At 44.3% G+C, this 26,870-nt stretch overlaps 1 protein-coding gene across 1 annotated transcript in view; it reads right to left on the bottom strand.

Moving 5' to 3' along the window:
- Positions 1–1,251: 1,251 nt before the first annotated feature.
- Positions 1,252–26,870, bottom strand: part of ZNF488 (zinc finger protein 488) — a 63,550-nt gene continuing 37,931 nt past the window's right edge. The window contains exons 2-4 of the mRNA XM_086920087.1: positions 23,496–23,723; positions 5,142–5,373; positions 1,252–2,661 (exon numbers count right to left, since the gene is read on the bottom strand). Of these exons, the coding sequence (XP_086776213.1) occupies positions 1,514–2,661; positions 5,142–5,373; positions 23,496–23,711 (1,596 nt within the window). The 5' untranslated portion in view covers positions 23,712–23,723 and the 3' untranslated portion in view covers positions 1,252–1,513. The remainder of the gene's footprint in view (positions 2,662–5,141; positions 5,374–23,495; positions 23,724–26,870) is intronic.

Here is a 26,870-nt window from a genome sequence, read left to right as displayed (position 1 = left end):
TGTATAGGTGTACTTTGTATAATAATATAATAAATGTATGAAATATATGTCTTTTAATTTTTATGTTAATGCCATACTATGATGGTCATGCCACTTACATGTTTGATTTTTACTTGTTTCTATTAAAATCATGATTAATTTTAATTTAACTTTCTATGTATGATTTTTTCGCTGTCATTTTATATTGCGTGTTTGCCATATTGTTGACTGCCTAGGGTTTTTGTTCACACACCATAGCTTATGTGTGCCATGGATGATGCTCCTACCTCCTCAATTAACTTTTTTGAATTTAGGAACAGTTAGAGTATTAGAGTTTGCGGAGCAAAGATCTCTATTGGGGACATACCATTTAAAAACCTTCCTGAGAAACTCCGGTCCTGTGTTATATAGTCCTTATAAGGCTTAAGGCTTTAAATTTAGCCAGGCTGCGAATTGGGAGCCAGTGTAGTTTTCGAGGTCCCAGTGAGATGGAATGATATTTAGGAAGCTTAACCCCTTGCATGGGGGCCGTCCGACGTCACGGTGGGCGTGTGCGGAGGACGGCCGGGGGTCATCCGAATGCCGCCCACTAATTAAATTGCCCGCACAGCGCGAAAATGTGCGCAGCGTGCAAGGGGTTAAGAATCATTCTGGAAGCAGCATTTGCACCAGTCGCATCTGTTTCGTAGTATGTTCCTTCACAGTTATTCTGCACATTTAGCACCTGCATCATGGGGTGTTCTGCACATCTGTATCAAGCTTCAGTCTGTTGAAATTATAAAATACATCAGAACTATGCTGCCTGTTCTGCAGCAGTCACTCTGCACATCTGAGCAGAAGCACACAGCAGCAGACCAAGGTTTAGCACATCAACTTTTTCTGTTTCCACGTAATTAGTGGTGCAACCACTCTCACCATCCGCTGCCAAGGATGTTCGCCAGAGCAATTTTACAAAAGAGTAGAGAGGTGCACTCGATGAAGTCAGCAACACAAAAAGTTAATTGATTATGTGAGTCTTCTGTTCTTTCTTTAATGTATTCTTTATTTTCTTTTTTTCTGGCTGTGCCTGTGTAATTTTAAAAAAAAGAAAATAAAGAATACATTAAAATTACTCTGCACATCTGTATACCTCATCATCTCCTGCAAACGCACTCCACATCTGTACCGTGGTGCTCGCCTGAAAGGTATCACACTTCATGCGTGCCTCATTGGTGCCCATGTGCTCACACATTGTCTGCTTAGCAGAGTGGAATTTACATTGTAAATGTGGTGTGAAAGAAACAATACATTTTATTTAACGTTTAAACCGCCACAGAAAATCTGCTCAGTGCATGGTCATGACTGTCTAAACACTAAAATAACTTTGATAAATATAATTCTTAGAAAGATGTGAAATGTTATTAATTTCTGTACAGATATCTCTGAATGCAAGGGTCCACATGGAGAGTTACAGGCAGGAGTTCAAGCCACAGCTCTCAGCTATGAGCCTTTAGTGTCTGGAGGGGTGGTAATGCTCTGCAGCGTCACAACCATGCTAGTTATGGGAAGTCATATGTCGCGATAGATGGTGTCGCTCTTTGAAGTATTCGTGGCATATAGGACATGACAACTTCTCCTCCCGCCTTCTCTTGAACTGCGCCTCCAAGGCCGATTCTTTCTTGTGATGCGACCGCATGTGGAAAACCAGATCGGCAGTCATGCGAAAAGAGAGGTTGCATTTTGCGCACCAATTCTGTGCCGACACCCCCAAGGACGTGAAGGTCGGTGGAAGGAGAGTAAGAGAAGAAGAGGTCTGCAGTTGGATCCCGCTTGGCTTGGGTATTTCATCCGATGTGAACGGAAAAGCTGGATTTCTGCTGAGGCTGCCCTGCAGCATCACCTGAGAATTGCATAGATCATTGCCAAAAAGTGTTGACTTGCAGGGATTACTTGCAAAGTACCTGACGTCCGGCGCGCTGATGAAGCCCAACACATCCCCGAGGCTCTGCCTGGGATCACTCGCAGGATACAAGTTATCCGGAGCTACTCCTTCCAACTCACCCTTAGAGGGTTTACTGAAAGCACTTTTTTCATCTCCCCTAGCCCTCATGGGCCACACCAAAGAGAAGGCACTGCCCGACGAAGCCCCGGTCAGGCCCAACAAGCCTTGTTCTTGAACGGGCAGCATGGGCGCACTGTCTGATGCGGACTCCTTGCTGCTACCTAGTTTCAGTCTTTCCTTGGTTTTCTGAACCTCTGTGAAAGCACTGTCTTTCTCTTTCCAAGAGAAATGCTTCTTGTAGCTCAAGTTTTTTCTGGAACTGACCTTCAAGGTGGAGCCCCCAAGCATTGTCTCTGGCGCCATGTCCTCTCGGTTTGTAGAACATTGACCTTCGATTTGTTGGTTGGTCTTCTCGAGCAACACAGACTTCCTGCTTTTGTGGATCTCAGGATCCTGGAGTCTAGACCTCTCATCTGAACAATCCTCAGTTTCTTCTTTCTTGCTGGACATTTTCCTTTCAAGATCTCGTGCAAGGTTGTGGAAGTTGGTGGGCTCCTTCATTGTACTGATTTTCCCAGTTCTTCGGTCTGGAAATTTTTTATACAGCAGGTCGTTCTTTTCTTGCACACACAGGAAGCGAACATGGGAAAGGTAGGGATATTCCCTCTCAAATTCCTGGGCGCAGTCTGAGCATCTGTATCCTGGAAAAGCACAATAATAGGCATGTTAAGAAAGTTCCCAAATTTATCAGACACATACACAACAACATTTCTGTGAAAATTGATTATGCCATTTAGCAAGGTAGCAGTTAATTTTAGTTCAGTTTCAGGGACTTTAGATTAAATCAAGTAAATTACACAGTTGTTATTAGTTACTGCTCCAAATTGACATCCATCAACTGTCACTGACTTTAGTAGGAATCGATCACTTGAACTGTGACTTGCGTGTTTCGCTTGTGTCTCTTTGCATTTCACTGTGAAGTCATCTACTAAAGAGGTTGGAAAAATGTATGTGACTACACTGTATATTTATAGACTAGGGATCATGTGTAATTAAGTGCCAATGAGCCTAACACCTTCCTTGCTCCTCTCCAATGCTTCCATCAGTGCATGACTGACAACATGGCCCTAAAATGAAACCGGCTGTTGAGAAGGACGGCCAGAAGTGTTAGTTACCTACAGAATGAGGTAAAACGTATGTGTATAATGGAGGATTCATTCACCTTTTACTAGACAGCATGATCACCAACCTTGTGAGCATCCTGAATGCATGCACATGTGAACAAGCTTTGGCAAAGGCAATAGGTCTTGGCAATGCCTGAGCTATTGGCCTTGTCAATGTGAATGGTTTTTAGCCATATTGTCTAGCAGCACATCTGCTGTTGGGCATGGCTGAAAGTTACTGAAAGCCCAGCATCACAGGATTTTGAGCTGATGCGAGACTCTACGCCCCCCCCATATTGAGTTTATTGTCCCGCCCTTCCTACCACAAGAAAACTATATGACGTGGCCTGCGCTGGCCGAATCACAGCACTTCTTTCAGTGATATTCAGTCATGCTGAACAGCAGATGTGCTGCCAGACAACATGTCTAAAAGGTATGCATATTGACAAGGCCAAAAGCTCGGGCATTGCCGAGATCTATTTGCTTTGCCAATGCTTGTTCGTGTTGATGGGGTCTTGCTGAACAAATGAGGAAGTGAAAGTGAGATACAGTTAAGGATCTCTGAAGTGAAGTGAGGATGTGGTGTAACAGCCAGAGCTGCTGACAGGGGAACTGGAAAACCAGTTTCGAATCTCGGGGTCAGCTGAACAATTTGTGAGTTTGGCCAAATCACTTAGGCTTTCCCCTGCCTGCGCTATTGAATGTGTCATTGTGTAATGTAGCTGGTGAGCACTGAAATCGCTTTGATACCATCGGCTGGTGTTAGAACTATGGCAATATGGAGGACGGAACAGTGCTCCAATGCCAACAGATCGTGCCAAAAAATAAAAGCCGCGACCAGGGAGGTAGTGGGGAGATGGGTCCAGTGGCGAAGCAGCAGTCTGCCCTGGGTGGCATGAGTTTTGGGGGTGCTCTAATCTGTGGCCGTCGTGCATCGAGGGCACCAGCAGTGCCCCCCACCCCCTCTTAACTGCGGCTGGTCTAGCTACGCCAATGGACGGGCCAAGCAGGGAAGCTGAGGGAATGAGGAGATGGGCAGGCAATGAAGGGGGCGGGGGTAAAAAACCTTAATTGAAGCAGGATCAGTGACACAAATGAATGTGTCATTGTGTAATGTAACTGATGAGCACTTAAAGTGCTTCAATAGCATTGGCTTGTGTTCACGCTATGGCAAGACAGATGACGGAGTGAGCGCACCAATACCATTAGGTTGCACAAAAAAATAAACAAGTGCTGTTCGTGTATTAACAACTTTTTAAGAAATGTGTGTGTTTATGTACAGGCACATGCTTTTTAGTGGTATGTGTGTATGTATACAAGGGAGACGGCCTGAAAACACATATAATCCTATGGAGTGCTTGAAAAAATGAAACATTATCTCCACGAACAGGAAGCAGTCTAAGGAGACATGTACTTGGTCCATGTGCTATGGGAGGGCCAAGCGCAAGAAAGGGCATGATGCCTACATACCATGACGAATGGCATCACAAAAAATTAGAGTGACATTGAAGTTTATCAATGTTAGGAGATGAACAGCCTGTAAGCCTACAGATAGAACACAACACGTTTCTTCGAGTCAGTGCATGCGCTGTCTAGCCGAGACCTAAAAATTATTACTTTTGAGAAAAACCCATGGTCGGCAAGCTAAGAGGAATTACACCTACCATATTGATTAAACAATTTAATATTGATTACATTGCTATAGCACACACTGGAATAAGGTCTCTTGACACTGTAGTGCCAAGTTGCTGGAATGTGGAAGCAAAGGGACCACAGAATCTAGAGACAGTGTGAATTGCCCTGTACAGCACTACTTGAAAAGTAATGCATTTAATAACGCAAAAAAATTTCAAATGATTATCCTTGAACCAGATGCATCCATGATTTATACTAAACAACAAATGCCTACATTGATTTCTCCAACCGGTCCACAACTCCCCATGTTCCATTACCTTAGTCATTCTGACATTTTCCTATTTTGCTACTCCCAATTAGATGCACAGTAACTATTTCCTTACCCTTTGTGAATGTTAGGTCTTTCTTTTCTGGAAAACGCAGGAGACGGGAAATTGCGTCATCATACCAGACGAGAAGCTCTGCATTTTTGGGTATTTTTCGAGTAGATCGAAAGAACAATTGACTGTTCTTTAGATAAGCCTCCAAGTTCTGGTCTCTGGAATCATTGGCGGCCTGTACTAGCCTCATCCACGCTGGACCAGTCGGACCATTTGCTGCACCCAAGGCATCAACCTGCATAAAAGAAAGAAACAAAAAATTGTAGTATAATTCCATTCCATTTTAAAGGCATCATAGACTTACTGCAGTTATCAACAATTTCCTCCCTTCCCCTTCTAATGAGAGCAGATATAACGTGGTCTGATCCCCAAAGTTATGGCCATATATGTGAGGATACTTATCATTACTGGGTTCAATGCATTCGAGGTGGCATATAGTGGTGTGGCCTAGAGTGGCATAGAGTTTCATCAAGTAAAGTGGCTTAGAGTCGAGTGGCATAGAGTGGAGTGGCGTGGAATGGATTAGAGTGTCATACAGCGGAGTGGACTGTGGTAGAGTAGAGTGGCATAGAATAGAGTGGCATAGAGTGAAGTGGAAGGGAGTACAGTGGCATAGAGTAGAGGAGAATGTCGTGGAGTGGAGTAGAGTGGAAGGGTATACATTGAAATGGTGTAGATTGGCATAGAGTGGAGTGACATACAGTGGAGTGTCGTAGAGTGCCATAGACTAGAGCGGAGTAAAGTGTCATAGAATTGAGTGGTGTAGAGTGCTGTGGAGTGGAGTGACATAGAATGGGTATCATATTGTGTTGTAAAGTGCTGTAGAATATCGTAGAGTGTTGTAGAATGAAATAGAGTGGAGATGTGTAGAGTCAGATGGCGTAGAGTGGCGTCGTAATGTAGAGTGTTGTGGCATAGAGTGGAGTGTTGTATAGCGTCTCAGAGTATCATAGAGTGGAGTTGTGTAGAATGGAGTGGCATAGAGTGGAGTGTCGTAGAGTGGAGTATTGTAGAGTGGATTAGAGTGAAATGGCATGGAGGGGAGTTGTAGAGTGGAGTATCATAGAGTGGAGTAGAGTTGAGAAGAGTAGAGTAGAGTAGAGTGCCCTAGCGTGGAGTGGCATAAAGTGTAGTTTCATAGAGTGGATTGTCAGACTGTGGAACTTCGTGGAGTAGAGTGGAAAGGAGTACAGTGGAGTATAGCAGAGCAGAGTGAAGTGGAGTGTTGTAGAGTGTAGTACCGAAGAGTGTAGTTTTGTAGAGTGGAGTGTCGTGGAGTGTCATACAGTATTCTGGAGTAAAGTGGAGTATAATGGAGAAGAGTATCACAGAGTGAAGTGGCGTCGTGTGGAGTATCACGGAGTAGAGTGGTGTAGAGTAGAGCAGTGGCGTCACTAGGGGGGTGCGGGGGGTGCAGACCGCACCGGGTGTCACCCCATCTGGGGTGACACCAATCTGGTCAGTTACGCTGGGGCTTAGTGCGTGCAAGCCTCAAGCGCACGCCACCGAAAAAAATAAATTACTGCTACTGTACTACTGCAGTCAGTGCAGTGAGTTTGTTTACTCACTGCAGCAGCACCTCGCCACGCACGCACTAGATGCATGTGATGATGCTGGTCTCTGTGCGATGCGGATGCGCCGCGCGGCGCGGCCAGTTCCTGCACCCTTCAACGAGGGTCACATGCCAATGAATATTAGTGAGATAAGGGGGTGACTTGGGGGCCCCCTCTCCCCATTCTGCTGAGGGGCCCCATCATTTTGCCTTCTACCACCACCACTGCATGCATAAGAGAAGATGCCAGTGAAGGGGTTTCTCGCAAGAAGAATGAAAAAATAATTTGAAATAAAAAAAAATGTCTGCTTCTGCAAAGCCTGAGAAAAGTAACTCGCTATTTTGTTGGAGGTGTCGGTCAACGTTACGTCTGTGGAAAACATGACGGTGCTAGTATAAGGCTTTTGAGAAACTGTGTAGTATTTCATTCATCAACTTAGCAGACTTTTTTTTTTGTTTTGCCTCTCATGGGAACGGGAGCCTGTGCGAAATCTTTACTGCAGTATAAAGTTTGTGTCCCAATGTTTACCCTCTCTATATTTGGACTCAATTGTTCCATGGTGGCGGTATGCCCGTGTGCACAGATGGCGCATGCGTTTATTGGCAGATTTAATGTGCCATTCTTGTACAAATGTTTCCAGATTGATGTCTTCGTGATTTTCATTAGGGATCCTATGTGCCATTAAAACATTTGTAAATCAATTTGGTTGGATCAAAAATGAGAATCAGCCTGCTGCGTGCTTAAAATGGACCCTGCATGGGGTGGTGGTGACCTGTTGGTATGCTATCTAGCCAAAAATCATTATAACTGTTTTTTTCTTGGACAAAATGCAACACCCTGACTTAAAGAGAGTGGTATGGTCCTTACATTTCCAGCTTCTTTGTGCCTTTGGTTATCTACCACTTTGGATATGTCTCAGGACTGACGTGTGTGGCAGTGGGACCGTTTCATGCCACCTCATGGCGAAGCAAACTTACTACTGTTCCAGGACACACACGTCTGTTTGTGTTCTCTCAATGAAAAAAAATAGTTAGGAACCTTAACTAAGGTTCTTGCCCAATAGAGCAAAATCAGTGAAATATGCCATAACTCAAGTTGTTCACCAGGTTTTGTGCTTGTTAGTCACCTTTTCTTTATTGTCTTATTTTAAATGCTTGTTTTACTTTGGGTGGTGTGAATTATGGGATGCATTTCAAACCAAAACTGCAAGGTTTAGTGGTTTTGCGTCTTTGAGACCGAAGTATAAATCAGTTTATAACTGTTTTTTTCAGTGAATATCCTACTTTTTTAATGACATACTGAATTACGCACAGCCAGGACTAGACCCTGCATACAACCCTATGGATGTACATGCTTTTACCACGCATGCTGTAACAACGCAAGTTTTAAAACGCATTCCATTACAACGCATTACACTGGGGGGTGCTAGATAGTGAATAGTTCAATTTACTATTCCAAAACCAGTCCCCATGGACACTAGGGAAGGTGTTGGATAGCAAATTAAAACTATTCCCTATCCTAGAGCGCCCCCAGTGTAATGCGTTGTAATGGTTTTCGTTTTAAAGTCTGCGTTGTAATAGCACTGCGTGCTAAAAGTTGCGTTATAAAGGTTGTTCACCAACCCTATGCATGGAGGTAAACCTAGTTGTGCATTGATACTGGGCCCTGCCCCAACATGGCTCACGAGTACAGTGAACCCTCCTTGAGTATCGCAAACCCACAGCAAGTTTCCGTGACCCATACCGCACCATGTGAGGTTCTGTGGTCCTAACCTATGATGGCAAACCCCCAATGGTGAGTTATGGGTTGAAGTTCACCATGGGTTTGCGGTACTCTGGCGTAAAGCTTGCCTGGTTGATGGATCTTTTTCAGGATTCGCATTACATTGAAACCAGAAATAGTGTCTGCAGTAAATGGTACTCAGTCAAAGACTAAGGACAACAGACGCCAATTTAGATGTCAAGATTCCATGAATCCTGAAAGGATCCTCTGAAAGGGCAACTCATTTTATTAATTTATTTTTTATTTAAACCTGCCGATTTCCTTTGAGGGTCTCCCAATTAAGGTCTATAGGCCAGGTTGTACTCGCCTTACCCACTTAAGTGGCCTTGAAAACTTGAAATTGTTTCTCAGGACACCGGGGTTGTGCCCTGTTTCCTGAAATATCAGCTGCAACAGAAATGTATCTTGCAGCCATTAACTCATTGCACTCTTATCCACTGTTCCAGCCAGGTTGCAATGATTTTACACTGCTATCCTGATAGTGAGTTGGCCTCTTCAGATGGATTTGGCTTTGCTACACAAATTTAACACTTGCCTACTGACTTTAGTTAAATGGTTTGTTTGTTTCATCTGTTTTTTTGTTTATGTTGAGGATTCATTTATGATGTAGCAATGCACTACATGGATGAAATTCTCAATATAAAAATGCAGGAAATATAGGAACTAAATTTACAAATGTTACTAAGGATTCTGTATGGTCCCGATTTGCCATCTGTGTCCACTGGCAGACTCGGAGCGGAGAAGGTCATGCGGTAGGTCGTGAGGGGGTGACACCATGAGTTACCCGCACCGGGTGACACCAACCCTAGTGACGCCACTGGAGTAGAGTGGAGTGTCAGAGAGTGAAATAGAGTGTTGCTGAGTGGGATGGCCTAGAGTGGAGTGGCATAGAGTAGAGTGGAGTGTCATATAGTGTCAAAGAGAGGAGTAGAGTGTCCTAGAGTGAAGTAGAGTGTTGCAGAATCGAGTGGTGTATAGTGGAGTGGCGTAGACTAAAGAAGCATGGAGTGGTGTAGTGGAATAGAGTTGAGCAGAGTGTCATAGATTGAAGTGTAATGGAGAGGAGTGGGGAAGAGTGCAGTAGAGTGTCATAGAGTGGACAGGCATAGAGTGAAGTAAAGTTCAGTAGAGTGGAATGGCGTAGGGTGGAGTGGCATAGAGTGGAGTGAAGTGTTGTGGAGTGTCATAAAATGGAGTAGAGATGAGTAGAGTGAAATGGCATGGAGGGGAGTTGTAGAGTGGAGTATAATAGAGTGGAGAAGCGTTGAGAAGAGTAGAGTGGAGTAGAGTGCCCTAGCGTGGAGTGGCATAAAATGTAGTGTCATAGAGTGGATTGTCAAACTGTGGAACTTTGTGGAGTAGAGTGGAAAGGATTACAGTGGAGTATAGCAGCACAAAGTAGAGCAGAGTGAAGTGGAGTGTTGTAGAGTGTAGTCCCGAAGAGTGGAGTGTTGTAGAGTGGAGTGTCATGGAATGTCATACAGTATTCAGGAGTAAAGTGGAGTATACTGGAGAAGAGTATCACAGAGTGAAGTGGTGTAGAGTTGAGTGTCACAGAGTAGAGTGGTGTAGAGTAGAGTGGAGTGTCAGAAAGTAAAATAGAGTTTTGCTCAGTGAAATGGCCTAGAGTGGAGTGGCATAGAGTAGAGTGGAGTGTAATATAGTGTCATAGAGAGGAGTAGAGTGTCCTAGAGTGAGTAGAGTGTTGCAGAATTGAGTGGTGTATAGTGGAGTGGCGTAGACTAAAGTAGCATGGAGTGGTGTAGTGGAATAGAGTTGAGCAGAGTGTCATAGATTGAAGTGTAATGGAGAGGAGTGGGGTAGAGTGCAGTAGAGTGTCATAGAGTGGACTGGCATAGAGTGAAGTAAAGTTCAGTAGAGTGGAGTGGAGTGTTGTGGAGTGTCATAAAATGAAGTAGAGATGAGTAGAGTGGCATGGTGTACAGTGGAGCGACATAGAATTGAGTCATGTGCATGGAGTGGTGAGGAATGGACTACATTGTCGTAGACAGGACTAGAGTAGAGTGGCAAATAGAATCATGGAGTGGAATGGCAGAGAGTGGAGTAGAGTGTCATGAAGTGGCATGGAGCAAAGTGTCATGGAGCAGAATGACGTGGAGTAGAGTGTAGTGGTGTAGAGTTGAATGGATTGGCATAGAGAGGAGTAGCATGAGGTAGAGTATCATGAGATAGAGTGTTGTGAAGTAGAGTGGTGTGGAGGGGCATAGACTGGAGTGGCGTAGAGTGGAGTGGCTTAAAGTGGAGTGGTGTAGAGTGGAGTGACACAGAATGGAGTGGTATAGAGTGGAGTATCATGGAGTAGAGTGTCATGGAGAAGAGAGATGTGGAGTGGCATAGACTGGAGTGGCGTAGAGTAGAGTGGCTTAAAGTGGAATGGTGTAGAGTGGAGTGGCACAGAGTGGAGTGGTATAGAGTGGAGTATCATGGAGTAGTGTGTCATGGAGAAGAGTGATGTGGAGTAGAGTGGTGTAGAGTGGAGTGGCATAGAGTGGAGTGGCATGGTGTAGAGTGCCGTGGAGAAGAGTGGCATAGAGTGGAGTGGCATAGAGTCTAGTGGCATTAAAGTGGAGTGGTGTAGAGTGGCATGGAGTACCATGTCATAGAGTGTAGAGACATAGAGTGGCAGTGAGTAGAGTAGAGGTTAGTAAAGCAGAGTTGGGTAGTCGCGTAGAGTGGCATGGATTCAAGTCACACAGACTGGAGCGGCGCAGAGTGGAGTATGCTTGGTGTGGTTGGGTACTGCCGTTACAGACAACACATTTGCAATTGAAATTAACTTTATATTTGCACAGACAGACAGTTTGGTATCACCTAGTGTGGCATAGAGTGGAGTAGAGTTGAGTAGCATAAAGTGGCTTCGATTAAAGTAGTATAGATTTCCACAGAGTGGATTTGTGTAGAGTGGCATAAAGTGGCATAGAGGTGAGTGGTTTTGAGTGGAGTAGAGTGGAGCAGAGCAGAGGGCTATGGAGTGGTATACAATGGAGTGTCATAGAGTGGAGTGGTGTGGAGTAGAGTGTCATGGAGTAAAGTGACTGGAGGAGAGAGGTTTGGGGTAGATTGGCATAGAGTGGAAGGGCATAGAGAAGAGAGGCTTGCAGTAGAGTGGTGTGGAGTAGAGAGGTGTAGAGTGGAGTGGAGGATCATAAATTAGAGTAGCATTAAGTGGAGTGATGTAGAGAGGCGTGGAGTAGACTATCATAGAGTGGAGGGATGTAGAGTGGAAGAGAGTAGAGTAGAGTGGAGCAGAGTGGCATGGATTTGAGTGACGTAGAGGAGACAGGCGCAGAGTGTAGTATGCATGGTGTGGTAGCACACTGTCATTACAGACAGCACATTTTCAAATTGAAATTACCTTTATACTTGCACAGATATACAGTTTTACTGATAAACCTCTACAGTGCACAAACGATAACATGTGGAAATTGGCATCACCTAGTATATTGATTTGTTTTGTTCATATTAAATTATGTGTTTTTACCCCTCTTCAGAATTACAATACAAATTAGGATAATATGACAGAAGAATGAGAAGGGAGATATCAGGAAAACATGAAGAAATTGAATTCTCTGCACAGAGAACAGAAGGGACGATTAGCAATGCGAAGGAGAGGATAACAAAATTAAAGGATGGAAGTGATATAACCCTCAGGAATTAAATTTTGTAATACTTTAGAAGGCATCAGCCAGCAGGAATTCAGGGATTAAACAGGTGTAGAGTGGCCACTGAGCATTACCTCAGTTACAACTTTGGCAAAAAGCTAGAGTACAAAGAAAACATATAAGGAGAGAAGCAAAAAGGCAACAATGCCTGTGCAGTCTTTATGTATGCAGTTGTTGGGAAAAGCCCAAGGCCCTGGGCAGTACATAGCATTGATTTGGTTACCATTATTTACAAAAAACGTGGTCAAGGACACACTTGGGTTGCCCAGGTTCAACGAAGCTATACAGGTAAAAACAGAGACTCAGTGTTTCAAATACAATTCTACGAGGTAATTGAAATTACAGTTTCCCCCATAATGGGGCACTGAAAATTGACCAGAATAAAACAGTGGCCAGTGTGAGTGTGGAATGGAATGTTAGTGCATGGTGATGCATGGATTGTTGGATGTCAGAGAGAGTCAGTTGGAGTATGTAAAGATGGGAGATGTGGTCTACCTGTTGTGCAGCCAGTGTGAGTGTGGAGTGGAATGGTGGTGCATGGTATGTTGCATGTCAGAGAGAGTCAGTTGGCGTATGGGCGGAGCAGCAATGTAAATGTAAATGTGGCGTATTTGTATAGCGCGAACAGTGACCCGGAGGCATCCCGGCGCTTGTACTCCTACCACAAGGGAACCCCTCCTGGCTTTTCCTTGTGGGGTGGCCACTCCTGGGCATCCCATGGTGAAACCAGGCATCCCTTGTGCATCTGGGGCCTTTGTGGAGACTAAACAAGCTATTGCCCAGAGTTGCAGCGTGGGACCCAAGCTTAGAATCTGCACTGAGGCGAGAATATCCGGTCAGTGGAATTTAAGCCCGAAACCCGCCGAGGCGGGAATTGAACCCTGGTCCCTGGCCAGCGTTCTGTATCAAGGTCTTCCGCTCTAAGCATTGAGCCACACTCCTCCACACTCCAGACTGGCTGCTCCTGATGGGGCTCTTCACTATAGCTCTTGAATTGAACTACTTAATAAACCATTTTACTTAATCTACACCTTGACTACTGGACATCATCATATTACAACAACCACCAAGTGGCAGGATTACATAAGAGCTGGTGTTGACATTAAGGTGCTGGTGCTGAGCACCGGAAACCACCAGCTCAAATTAAGCACTGCATAGGTAGAGTTAAGAATAATAAACCTCTCTGCACATATATAAACTTTCCTTCGAGGTATTATGGTAAGTGATATTCTGGTCAAAACATTTTTGCATGTTGCTATTTTAAACTTGATGTTCTAGTAACATACCAAAGAGGACAAAGGAACAAAGAAAGGAAGTAAACATGACAACGTTAAATTACTCAACACTGGAGGAGAAGCTGCAAATGATACGAGACAGAAGCATAAGGTGCTTGCAAGCTAGATAAGCTAGCTACGTAGAACCACTGCCAAATCAGCGTACAAGGAGACAGGCATCTGCTATACCTGGGGACTAAAAGCCTCATTTAAATCACGGTTCAAGCGCCTCATTTAGAGGTGGGTGAAGAAGCCAGGTTTCCAGCAGCAGGGACACAGCTGTCTGTGCTGTCAGAAACCTTTCACCAATGAACCGTACAACACTGCTCACATGGTAAGAATACATCATAAGGTCTGCTCTGCTTGAGGGCCGCCTTCTGACGTACAATGTTCCTGCTGCAGACTGCCAGGGAAATCCTTGAGGTCCCAAAAAGGAGAAAGAGGAATTTTTAGCCCCAGTCACAGGTAGAAAATTCCCAGCACATTAGGTACATTGATTTTTTAAAAAATGTTTTTCAATTGAAAACTCATGCTTTCGGAGTTAGTTCTTGAAAAACAAAACTGTTTGCAAGCGAATGACAAAAACATGCTATCTGCTCTGCAGAACCACCGCACCAGTGGCTGCACTGAAGGGTTTAGAGAGCCAAGACAAGGTTAGTATTACAGATAGGGTGTCATGTTTGCGCCATGGCACACCACAAAGCAGGTGCGCCGGGTGCAAACATGGAGGTGCACCCTATCAGGAAGAATGTGCTGCGGTCGGGGTAGCCGCAAACTCGCCCGGCCCCCAGGGCAGCGCATTTAAGATAAATACAGAGCAGCCATGTAAAAGCTGCTCTGTGTTTCGCTGTGCAGGCAGCAGCCCGCCTGCACTTTTAAAAGGGATTAGAGATTCGCTTGCAGGGGTTGCAGTGAGTGAGTCCACCCTCCTGCAAAAGGATATCTGGTAGTCCATTCCATGGGACCCCCCTTTCGTCCCTTTAGAGGGTTGCATTCAGAAGGCGCACTGAAAGAGCACCTCCTTTTTGTGGTGCACTTTCATCGCGCCTTCTAAAGGCATGTTTGATTGCCTCTGTGCCCATGTCCGTAGTACAGTGTGGGTGCAGAGGCAAAGTGATACCCTCATTTGCCTTGGGCCATGCCCCCACGCAGACGAGGGAACACCCTGTAATGAAAGCACTATCTGTATTCCGAAAGGGGCCGCACAAGCATCTGCGCACCGTCTTTAATCCCAAAGTGCCCCAAGGGCGCAAACGCCCGCTGCGCTCCAGGGGCCTCATTTATGAAAAGTGACGCATCGCTGCGTGAAAACAGCGATGCGTCACTTTTCACTGCGCACTCCTTGCGACATTCCTGATGCGTCATATTTAATGTATGACGCATCATGTCGCAAGGAGTTACAGATACGTCAGTATTTCTGACGTATCTGTAAGCGCAAAAGTGACGCATTGCTGGAGTGTGTTACAAAAGTGACGCAACTCCAGCAATGCGTCCTTTCACATGGGCAAAGCCCCATGTGATAGGGCTTGCGTCAGTCTTACGCCTGCTGTGAGGCAGGCGCAAGATTTTGACGCAACAGCGTCCTAAAAGTGACGCAGTGAAATCTCATAGATTTCACTGCGTCACTATTACGAGGCTTTTTGCGGGGGAATAACCCCTCTGCATACATTATACCTGACGCAGGTATAATGTGGCGCCGGGGTTTAAAAAGTGACGCATCTACCTAGATGCGTCACTTTTTAAATATGGCGCAACAAGGCGCATTTGTTACACCGCTGGTGCGTCACAAAAAGTGACGCACCGGCGGCGCAAAACTGACGCAAGGCCTCATAAATAAGGGCCCTGGGGCGTTCATGTAATACAGCCCTAGGTAGGCAGGAATCTCTACTTATGGTTGGAGGTCCTTCAACATGGGAGCGACGGCCAAAACCTCCACTGACTTGGCGATCCAGCAGGCCGCAAGCCCTGGCCTAAATTTACCATGTAAGGTAGAATCTAACAAAGCAGCGAGGAGAGACATGAGGAAGAACACAAGAAACGCAGGATTTATTGATGGAAGCTGAAAAAGCAAGACCGGCCGACCTCTGGGGAGTCGAATCAACAAAACAGAGAACAAGCACAAGGCTGGAGCTCCCGTTCAGTACCACAGACACCAGCTGGTGGTGAAAGGCAGCCTCGCAGCTCACTCCCAAACAGGGATGGAACAGGCTCCAGCACAGAGCAGCTGGTCTCAGCCCAGCACAGCTGAGATTGCTGTTAAGCCCTTCTGCGGTCCACAACTGCAAGGAAAGCATATCCTCTAAATGACAGGATGCAACCGAGCAGCAAGGCCAAACCCTGGAAAGAATGGCGGGATGGATGCTGCGGTTCCAAACATGACGAAATACGAGGGAAAAATTACAAATAATAAATCAAAGAAACAGGACAAAGCATCTTTGACACCCTCTGCTCTCCCACTCCAGCAGCTAAAGAAGGGTCGGGGGTCCACTGAGCTTGATGGGCTGGCAGGCTGCTGCCCGAAAACAGTGATTGGTTCTTTATGAGGCTCGCCTGCCTGCAGCTCTGCAGAGAAACGCTCATTAATAAGAAGATAGGGGAAACCATGGAAGAGCTGATGAGTGCAGGCGAGAGCTGAGAGATGAGCAAAACATAGTGAAGGAGAGCAAGGAAGAGGGAATATTACAATGTTGGAAAATGTACAGACTGAGGGCTATATGTATCAAGGACAAATGGGTTCGCGAACCCATTTTCGCAAAATGGTATGTTTGAAAGAATTTGGGTGCAAAATAAGGAATCACAAAATTTGCCATTCCTTATTTTGCGATTGCATTTAAGGAATCGCAAAATTTGCGATTCCTTAAATGCAATGTATGAAGCAAAAAAAAAATCAAAAATGCCCTTAAGGAATCGCAAATTACCACCAACTTGTAGTTGGTGGTAATTTGCGATTTCTTTTACAAATGCACTTTATGCAATTTGTAAAGGTGCCATGTGACACTCATACATGCCCTTAGGGCATGTATGTGCGCCATATGCGCACACATGTATTTTTCAGGGGTGCAGCAGGGTGTTCTTGAGACACCCCTGCACCCTTGAAATTATTCTCAATTTGCGATTCGCAAATTGCGAATCGCAAATTGAGAATCATTTCACATTCATTCCTAAGGGCCTCCTGGCCCATAGAAATGAATGAGAAATTATTTCTTAATTGCGATTAGCAATTTGGTAATCGCAATTAAGGAATTTTAAGAAATCACTAAAAAAAAGTGATTTTCTACATACATACCATTTTGCGATTTCTAAATAGCGATTCCTTAAAAATCGCTATTTAGGAATCGCAAAAGGGAATGTTGATACATCTGGCCCTGAGTGAGAAGCAACTAGGAAGAGAAAAAGGGAGGAAAGAGGACAGTAAGAAAGAAAAAATAAAGAGGTGAGTTAAGAAAATGGGTAGATAAAGAAAAAGGAGAGAAGGAAGTTAGGAAGCAAGGGTGAAAGGAACGGAAGGTATAAGGAATGAATAGGAGGTGAAAGGAGGCAGGGAGTAGATGAAGGGTAAATTGAAGGCATGGGTCGTGAAAAAAGGATTTAAGGAAGGACAAAAGTATATTCAGATGAAAGAGCGAAAGGTACAATGAATGGATGGAATGTTGAACTGAGGGGTAAAAAGCTGAATGGGTTAAAATAATGCGTGGGTGAAAGAATGAATGGATGGAATAGTGAAATTGGGGATTAAGGGGAAGAGATAGGCAGATGGATGAGTGAAATGATTGATGGATCGTGGCTGAACCGTGGATAGAAAGAGTAATGGATGAAATTGTAAAAATATAGATGTATAGAACGACGAAGGGTAGGTGATAGAAAGATGAAAGGCAGGGTAAGTTTATGGATAGATGGAAGGAAGGGTAAAAAGCTGGATGGAGTGAGTGAGTGAGTGAGTGAGTGAGTGAGTGAGTGAGTGAGTGAGTGAGTGAGTGAGTGAGTGAGTGAACGAGTGGATGGCACAAGAGAATGGAAAGACTTGTAGATTGATGTGTGGATGAGTGAAAGAAAGGGTTAATTAAAGGGTAAGGAGTGGACCGAAGGCTGAAAGGCTGGATGGATAAACGAAAGAGACAAGAGAAAGGTTGAAAAATGGGTGGGTGTACAGGTGGTAGAATGAAAGGAAAGTTATATGGATGGGTAGCTGGATGAATAAGTGAATGGAATAGTGAAAGAAAGGGCAAATAGAATAATAAACTAATGGAAGTATGACATGCTAAAAGAATAGAACGATGAATGGAAGGAAGGGTAAAAACAGATAAACAAATGAAAGGAGGGTTAGAATGGTTTGAAGCTCAAGGGATGGAAAAATGAAATGGGGAAAGGATTCATGGATACAATGATGAAATGATGGCGATGTAAAACAATGGATGGGTAGAAGTGTGAAATGAGAAACCAATGAATGGATGGTCGGATGGAGGACTAAAAGGATGGACGTATAGATGGATGGAATAAAGGGAGGAATAGTGAAAGCAACTGCTCCAGCGAGAGTTGAAATTTTTAATTTTCTGGTTATTCCATTGAAACGGGAACTTCAAGGGTCTACAAAATGCTTAAACTGGTAGCAGGAGGGTGACATTCTAACAATTGCAGAACCGAACAACAGTACAAATATCAGAATAGCAACGGGAGGGTGACAATCAGGATAACAAAAACTAAGAATTAAATATCAAATGAAGAATCAGATGAAGGGCAGGATTTAAAAAACTAAAACCTGGATAATAAGAGTGAGGATAAAGCAATTAAATATGCGGATTTGAGGCTCTGAATAGCAGTAAGAAAAATAATGTATAGGTGAAAATCAGAACAACACAGTGGGGTTCTAGAGGTATCCAATATATTGCAACACAATTGAAGAATGGCATGTGCTGGTGAAGTATACACAACGGAAACTAATGAGTGAAGATCACAATAACACAACTGATACACAAGAGGGGGAAGACCGAGATAGCACAGCAGATGTATAAGATGATGGAAAAAAGAGTTCAGTCGTTGAAAGTATCAGTGTGAACTGCAGGGGTCGCTGTGTGTTTGGGATGTAAATGATGTAGAGTCCTGAGCAGGATTACATGAATTTGCAGAGATGCATGACAATTTTACACAAACACCCACAAAATTGCACAAACCGTGAGGTTCAAAGACAACATTTGACCTAGCAGCCCAATATCAGAAATGTTTTGTTGCACCTGTAAGCCAGGAGAAATGTTGGGGGAAATTTTGCTGCACTCGTGCAATGTTATATAGGTGGATATGTAAACAAGGAGATTTCATTGTAATTGGCTTTCAGTCAATCTGCATCCACAACAATAGCTGCTATTGGTAGCTTAGTGCATGTCAACTAACATTTCCCACATGGGACATACATTATACTGCACCATTCCAATCACACACTTCCGAAATGTAACCCAGAAATGAATGAAGATCATAGAGTGTCCCTGTTTCTTTTTGGTCGGAAGTGCTATACAAATGCTTCTCTACAATTTATTAGAATGTGTAATGAATGCATTTAGACTTAGTCTCAGAAGACATGGTGGGGAAGTTGAACATTTGGTAATTGGGATTACTCTTACATTTGGACAAAATGTCCAATTTTGTCGCAATTCATATAGCGTTCCAGTACCCTTTTCTTTTTCAGGATTACTCGCGAAGTTAATATTTAACATTTATGCATGTGGCATTCTACGGGTCAAAATGTATGCATACACAAAGGTAGCAAAAACGTGCATTAGCACTTGTAACTTTTTATGTTTCTGTTCAAGTCAAATGGTGGTCCATCTGAAGCCCATCGGCTATCAATAAAATTAGCCGATGGCTCCCCGTGTGAAAAATTAGGCCTAGGAGTAATATAATTATGTACGAGTAATCTGAGTAATATTGATATTTTTGCGTTACTCTTTGACTTAGAATTACCAATAATTAGTAATGGGTGTAGCATAATCACGCAGAATTACCTAAAAAATCCATACATTTATAAGATAAGAGTAATTTTATATTTAATGCTATTTTCTTAGCTTATTCATGCTCCCTTGCATTCAAAATGGACACAAAGATGCGTTTTGCACTAAGAAATATCTCGAAATGTAGCAAAACTCGAATAGTAGTGCGAGCAGCCGCTCACACTCGCTCAATGAACACTTGGGGTAGATTTATCCCCAACTTAGTCCTGATATTTAGCTCCATTTTTTTGTGCAAAATGCACACTAGCATCCAAAATGGATGCAAAGATTAATTTTACACAAAGAAAATAGAATTACCAGGATCACTCTGATTACTTTGGCATAATAAAAATTACTCCTAGGTGTATTGATAATAATGCAATTATGCCCACTTGCATAATTAAGAGTAATTTGGAGGAAAACATTCTACCACAAGAGCATTTTTAACAAGCGCAAGCTGCTCACGCTGCGGTGCACTATTTTCTTAGCACATAATGCATCCTTGTGTCCATTTCGGACGTGAATATGCATTTTGCACTAAAAAGCTAGAGCTAAATGCCAGGAGTAAGTTGGGGGAAAATACTACCACAAGTGCACATTTAGCGAGTACAAGCAGCTGCTTGCACTGTTATTTGTGTTCTGTTCCATTTGCCACTATTTCTTAGTACAAAATGTATCCTTGCATGCATTTTGGATGTGAGACATATTTCTGAGCTAAGAAAATAGCGCTAAATGCAGAATTCTCAAGTAATTCTGCATATTCTCACAGAATTAGGTAATTCTGTGTGATTATGCTATGAGGACCACATCAACAAGCACAGAGGTGGAATTGCCATTATTCACAAAGAGAACTTCCACTGCACTCTCTCCTTAAACGATGCCACTCCGATAACGGAATACCTTAGCTTCCAACTCCGAATCGACAACAAAACCACCATCAGAGGCACCTCACATGCAGCTCCCCAGGTCCCTGCCCCAGATTCTGCATTGACATCCCCAACTTCATCGCTCTGCTCACCTTAGAGTCTGAAAAGGATATCTTCCGCGGTGACCTCAACTTTAACTTCGACAACTCCAATGATGCCAACACAGCCATCCTCCTCGAATCCATGGAAAGCATTTGCCTCACCCAACTGGTCACTGATCCCACCCACATCGCAGGACACACATTCGACCTGATCTTCTCGGCCTGCGACAGAATCAAATACTGCCAGGGGACCAAGCCCACCTGAACGGACCATGCCATTGTCTATTTCCCCATCGCTGGACTTTCCAGCACCATCCCCAAACCACCCAACACCACACATCACAGCTGGAAAAAGATCTCAGAGAGCCAATGGACTGATGCCCTCAAAACCTCCCATCCACACACTGAAACCAACCTTGAACAGGCAGTCAGGAACTTCTCAACCTGGATCACAGACTGCGCTGACATAGTTGCCACCCACAAACCCACCAAGTCCAAAATATCATCAAAGCAAGCCAGCTGGTACACCAATCAGCTAAGAACTTCAAAACATACCTGCAAACAATGTTATAGGAGATGGTGTTAGAAAGGAACCCATGGAACAACCTACTTTCAAAACCGCCCTCAACATTTACCACTAACTCCTGAAAAGGACAGAAAGAAGTGCTCTTGCTGACCGCATCGAAGTAAGCACCAACAACAGCAAGGAACACTTCAACATTGTCACAGAGTTCTCCAGCCCATCAGCTACCAAAAACAATATTACCCCCTCACAGGAACTCTACGACTCCCTGGCAGATTTCTTCCACAACAAGATCTACATCATCTACTAGAAATGTGAACCACAACCCACGACTTCCCCAGCCAGTTCAACCCCATAATTGGAGAACAAATCCACATACTCGCCACCTGGAACCAGCTCATCATGCATGGCACCACGGCCATCATGAACTCCATCCACTCAGGAGCACCCAGGGACCCATGCCCCCACCACATCTTCAGCCTAGGAAGTAAGACAATCAGCAGTGAGCTCACCACCATCCTCAACGAATTGATCACCATGGCCACTTTCCTTGATGAATAGAAGCATGCAGAAGTCAAGCCCCTACTCAAGAAACCATCTGCCGAACCTAACAAACTCAAGAACTATAACTCTACTCTCTACCCCCCTTCCCCTCAAAGGCCCTTGAGAAGACCATCAACCACCAACTCACAGAACACCTGAAGAATCACCATCTTCTGGACACTTCCTAATCAGGATTTGGCACTAATCACACCACCAAAACTGCTTTACAGGCCGCCACGGACGAGATCAGACCACTCCTAGACCAAGGGAAAATGGGGCCCTGATTCTACTTGACCTTTCAGCAGCATTCAACACAGTATCACAAAAAATTCAGATCAAAAGACAACACAACATCGGAATCAGAGGAAACGCCCTCAAGTGGATCTCCTCCTTCCTCTCAGGAAGAACCCAGAGAATACACCATCCATCCTTCACCTTGGAACCTGATAACAATATCTGCGGTGTTCTTCAAGGCTCATACCTCAGCCCCACCTTGTTCAACATCTACATGACTCCCTTGGCCATCGTCGTAAGATCACACAAACTAAACATAATTTTCTTCGCCGACAACACCCAGCTCATTCTCTCACTATCCAAAGTCCACAACACCATGCTAACAACCTTCCACAATTGCATGATGAACATTGCTGACTGGATGAGAAACAACTGCCTTCAACTCAACACTAATCTTCAGAAACACCTCCCCATGGAGCAATGCATGGTGGCCTCCTGAACTAGGCCCCCACCAACACCGACCAGCCACGTCCACAAACTTGGCATCATCCTGGGCAATAAGCTAACCATGACATAATAGATTAACGCAATCTCTTCTTCCTGCTTCCTCACCTTTCACATTCTCCAAAAGATTTTGAAGTGGCTTCCCTTCGGCACTAGACGCACCATTACACAAGCCCTGATCACCAGCCAACTGGACTACAGCAACACACTATATGCAGGTATCAAGGTGCCACTCCTCAAGAGACTACAGTCAACGCAGAATTCGGCAGCCAGGCTCATACGTGATCTCTTCAAGTAAACCCACATCACACGCCAAACTCAAAAAGTTCCTTTGGCTTCCTGTGTAGGAGAAATGCCAATTCAAGATGCTGATTCACACCTTCAAAGCCCTCCGCAACCTAGGACCAAAGTACATTAACCACCGACTGAATTTCCACCTCCCATCCAGACATCTGCACTCTGCATCCCTATTCATCGCCCAAACTCCACCATATGTTGCAGCAACAGTGGAGGACACTCCTTCACCCACCTTGCTGCGAAAGCATGGAACAACCTCTCATTTCATCTAAACACCTTGGCGGGGCTGCCGGGTCCGGCGCTCAGACCTACAGACCTCATCCTCCTAGCTAGAATTTACAAGAGGACACATGACCTAGTTATTCGAATGAGCCTGGCAGTTATCCATGCCTGCAAACCCTCACGGGTGATTAGCTGCACTCTACAAATCCACCTGGATTGAAATAATGTGTTTTGTGCCCACCTCTAGTTAATATGTAAAAAAATATGATTTTTTTGTGTGTTCATCTAATTCTACACGTGGATCCATACAAGAATGTCTCTAAAGCCATCCCTGTAGCTACAATTGTGAATAAAGAAATTTCACTATATAATGGTTAAATCCCCACACTTGCAAATGCTGACATGCACGGATGTGTGCAGATTATGTGACTATTCTGAGGCCATATTACTTGCAATATAGTGCTGCACAAATCTCTGTTAACATAACAACATTATGATTCACCCACAGAAGCTGGTTGTGCTGAAAGTCAGACTAGGTGACTAGTGCTTAATTTATACAAGAATAAGTGCTTGGGCCCAAAGATTTTGCTCAGAAACTGTCAGCCGGCGCTTTCGAAGGTCGCAGTGCCAAATGCCAAATCTGAATTTGCTTTGTGGATTTCACCTGGAAGCATCGAACATTTATTTATTTGCTTAGCAGTCACCACTTTTTACTAAACTTGCAACATGCAATTTTAACGTTTAAAAAAACCATTTTAAAATCTTTAAAAAAACATTTAAAGCGTTCGAGTTTGTACCTTGAAGACGTAATGGATGTTTCTTGTATCCACACATTTGAGAGCAATAAATCCTATCGTATCGAGGAAGGTGTATGGGAACAAGCAAGGCCCAAAAATCGTTCCCTCGGGAATCTCTTGGGTGGTATAAACCGTTGCAAAGATATCTGGGAAGTGGTTTTGGAGGAATTTGCTATCGCTCGTCCAGAGAAATTTTGGCAAAGATGTAAGATCCATGATGGCGCACACCTGTAATAGAAGATAGAGTAGTGAGAGCGAGAAGTAAATAGAGGCGAAGGAGGACAAATAAAGGGGGAGAAAGGGAGACAGGGCAAGAGATAAAACAAGCATTTGCAATGCAATAGGTCTCGCATTAGGAAAGTTTGAGCTATTGGAATTGTAAATGACAAATTTTTTAGTTAGGTTTTGTTTTTGAAAATAGCAAAATTAATAGTTTTGTCATTTACAATGCCAATAGTTATAATTTTCGCAAATGTGACACATATAGCACTTGTAATGCAATATGTGTTGTATTTACATGACTTACATGTATTGATATTACAAATAACAATGGCTTTTAATTTTTTTTTACATAATTAATACTTAAATAAAAGGTATTGTAATTTATAATGGCAATAGCTTAAACTTTTGTAAATAACTTGTGAAGATTATGTTCTGTGTGTTTTATTGTTACAAAAGTCCTAAAACAGAAGTGAAATATTAACATGTTTTTGTTACATTTGTAATAAAGCTTGAAACATTGAGAGAACATATTTGAATTAGTTGTTGAATGGTTGCACAGATTGATGTTGTGGTGGCGAATGAGTGATGCGGGTGAGGATGTGTTTGGGTGAGAGGGTGTGTGAGGGTGAGAGGGTGTGAGGGTGAGAGGGTGTGAGGGTGAGGGGGTGTGAGGGTGGGTGAGAGGTGTTGAGAGGGGGTGAGAGTGAGTGAGGGTGTGTGTGTGTGAGGGTGAGGGGGTGTGTGAGGGTGAAGGAGTGTGTGCACTAGGACATGAAGACGTCACCAGCACCGTCCTATCCAACATGGTCCTGCTTTCACACGAGCAGCAGGGGTAACATTAAGAAAATCATGGTCCCCTTCAAAAATGCTGCTCAACCTGGAATGTTTGCAAGGCTAAAGTTGTTGGCTTGAGTTCTTCACTTCTGCCACCTATCGCCAGATTAATCAATACCTCCATATACCAAGCATGAGAGCATCATTCCCATCTTTAAGAAACATTCGCCAGTGTTTCCTAATATCTCCGACTATAGATACACTTCTGGCTCACTCTGTATTGCCAAGGTGCCCTGCCACAGTTGTCACCTGCCAATATGTTTCTCACTTTGAATTGAATAGCCTCCTCAGAGAACTCGGAGTCAGGCTTAAATGTAAGGGAAACATGTATGTTGGGTATCACCAGCGACGTTCTAAAGAAAAGTAGAGAGACTTTTGTTAAGGGGACTGTGATCGCCGAACACATAGGAGATGCGGGTCCACTAGGGCCCACCGTGAATAACAGGGGCTTGATGTGCTCGATAGATCAGACCAATGGCCAGAGAATGGATGATGGTGTATCAAGGCCACACCGTCCCTTCTACCAAGCTTCCCATTCTTTGGCGGGATGTAGCGGTTGGAGGGTGAGTCGAGTCACCGGTTCAATAATGCATAGCGGTATGGTCAAACCAAGCCACAGTGATTGCAGGCAGGTGAGGCAAATGATCGGAAATGAGGTCGGGAATATGTATCGAGTAAGGCATGAACAAGGGGTGGAGGAGTTAGAGGATAGTATACGTAACCTTTAAGTTATCAATGTAGTTTCCTGCTGTTCATGCTATATTCATTAGGAATTTTGCCTGCCTGCCTATACACATACCAAAAAAAATAGGTGTTGACATAGCAAGATTAACTTAATTTAATTGTTTGGTCGTTTAACCCACACGAGTGAAAGCAAAAAAAATACGTTTTCTGCCATATGTTCGCCATAAGAACGTCTTCCTCAAATCCGCAGCACTGAAGTACGATTAAATGAATACCTGACATGTGGCTGGCACCGATTAAGAACTACTAGCGCAGTAGCTTGTCATTACACCAGTTCTGTTTATGACGATGCCCCCGAGTTTAGAATTGTTCACGCAGAAAGGATAAATGTTTGTAAATGAATAAACTCCACACTTAACTGTAAAACATAATAATTGTCAGGTCGGTTACAGGAACAACGTTATTAACTTAATAAATCTGTCCGTGCTTTTATTTATGCTGGTGTTTTACATGACCGAAACCGGATAGAAACAAGCATGGCGCATGCTGCAGTCCGCCGCCGGCCTGCGACCAGGAAGTCAGGCAGGCCGGGCGGGACAACCGGAAACAGGAAGTAGGAGGGCGGGAGCCTACCCCGCCTCCCACGGAAGAGCCGCGATTGTTTTGAGCACCGGAGCAGGCAGGAGCCTACCCTGCGCCCCGGTGCCGAAGAAGGAAGGAAGAGTCCTGCTGCCGGTGAGAGCCGAGGAAGCCGGTGAGTGGGGCTTCGCCTTGTTGCTGGGCTGCGAGGGTGGGGGGGCATGTGTGTGCGCGCGCGCGTGCGGCGGCGGGCTGTGTATGTGTGTGAGCGTGCGTGTGTGTGTATGTGTCTTGGAGTCTGTGTGTATGCGTGTGTGTGTGTGTGTGTGACTGTGGGGGGATTGCCTGTCTGGGTGCCTGCGTGTCCGTGTAAGTGTAAATGCGTGTGCATGCATGCGCGTTAGGCTGACTTGCTGGGAGTATGGGAGGGAAGTGCACGGCGCGGCGCAGGACGGAACGTGCGCGTTCGCGCAGCCAAACCCGCCTGCTAAAGCTCGTGACAGTTTCTTGTCCCTCATTCCCCGGCATCGGATAGCTATAAGTCTCCGCCCTGGACGCATCCTTCGGATGCGAATTCCAGGGCGAGACCTAAAAAGGGAAGATGATAGCGAGATGAATACAGAAGAGTGGAGAAGTGGAAAGAGATAGGGAAGAATTAGATCATTAAATCAGAGCTATGAAAGGAGAGAAGTTAAAAATGAATTCCTTCTTTTCCTGGACATATTCAAAGAAAATTCTCAATAGAGCTTGAAACAGTGAAATCATTTGCTTCTAACAAAATATCAAGCACACATAAACTAAAAAGTTATGCTTGAAATGTAAAAACGAGCAGCAACTGGGGAGAAGAACGTAAAACTCAGTCCCCCCTAAATCAGATCTCTCACATCTGCACAAACTAGATACACCTTTCCTAAATAACCCCACAACAGAACCACTGTTAGCCATAGAATAATGAGACATATCACATAAAAAGTACACCCAGGTGGTAAATGTTAACACAGGTGTAAATTCTCAGGCGGAGAGCGGTTACATGTTGAAATTACTCTGTACCAAGTT

This window comes from Lissotriton vulgaris, chromosome 5 (genome assembly GCF_964263255.1).
Source record: "Lissotriton vulgaris chromosome 5, aLisVul1.2, whole genome shotgun sequence".
NCBI lineage: Eukaryota > Metazoa > Chordata > Amphibia > Caudata > Salamandridae > Lissotriton > Lissotriton vulgaris.
This window is presented reverse-complemented; position numbering and strand designations above follow the sequence as displayed.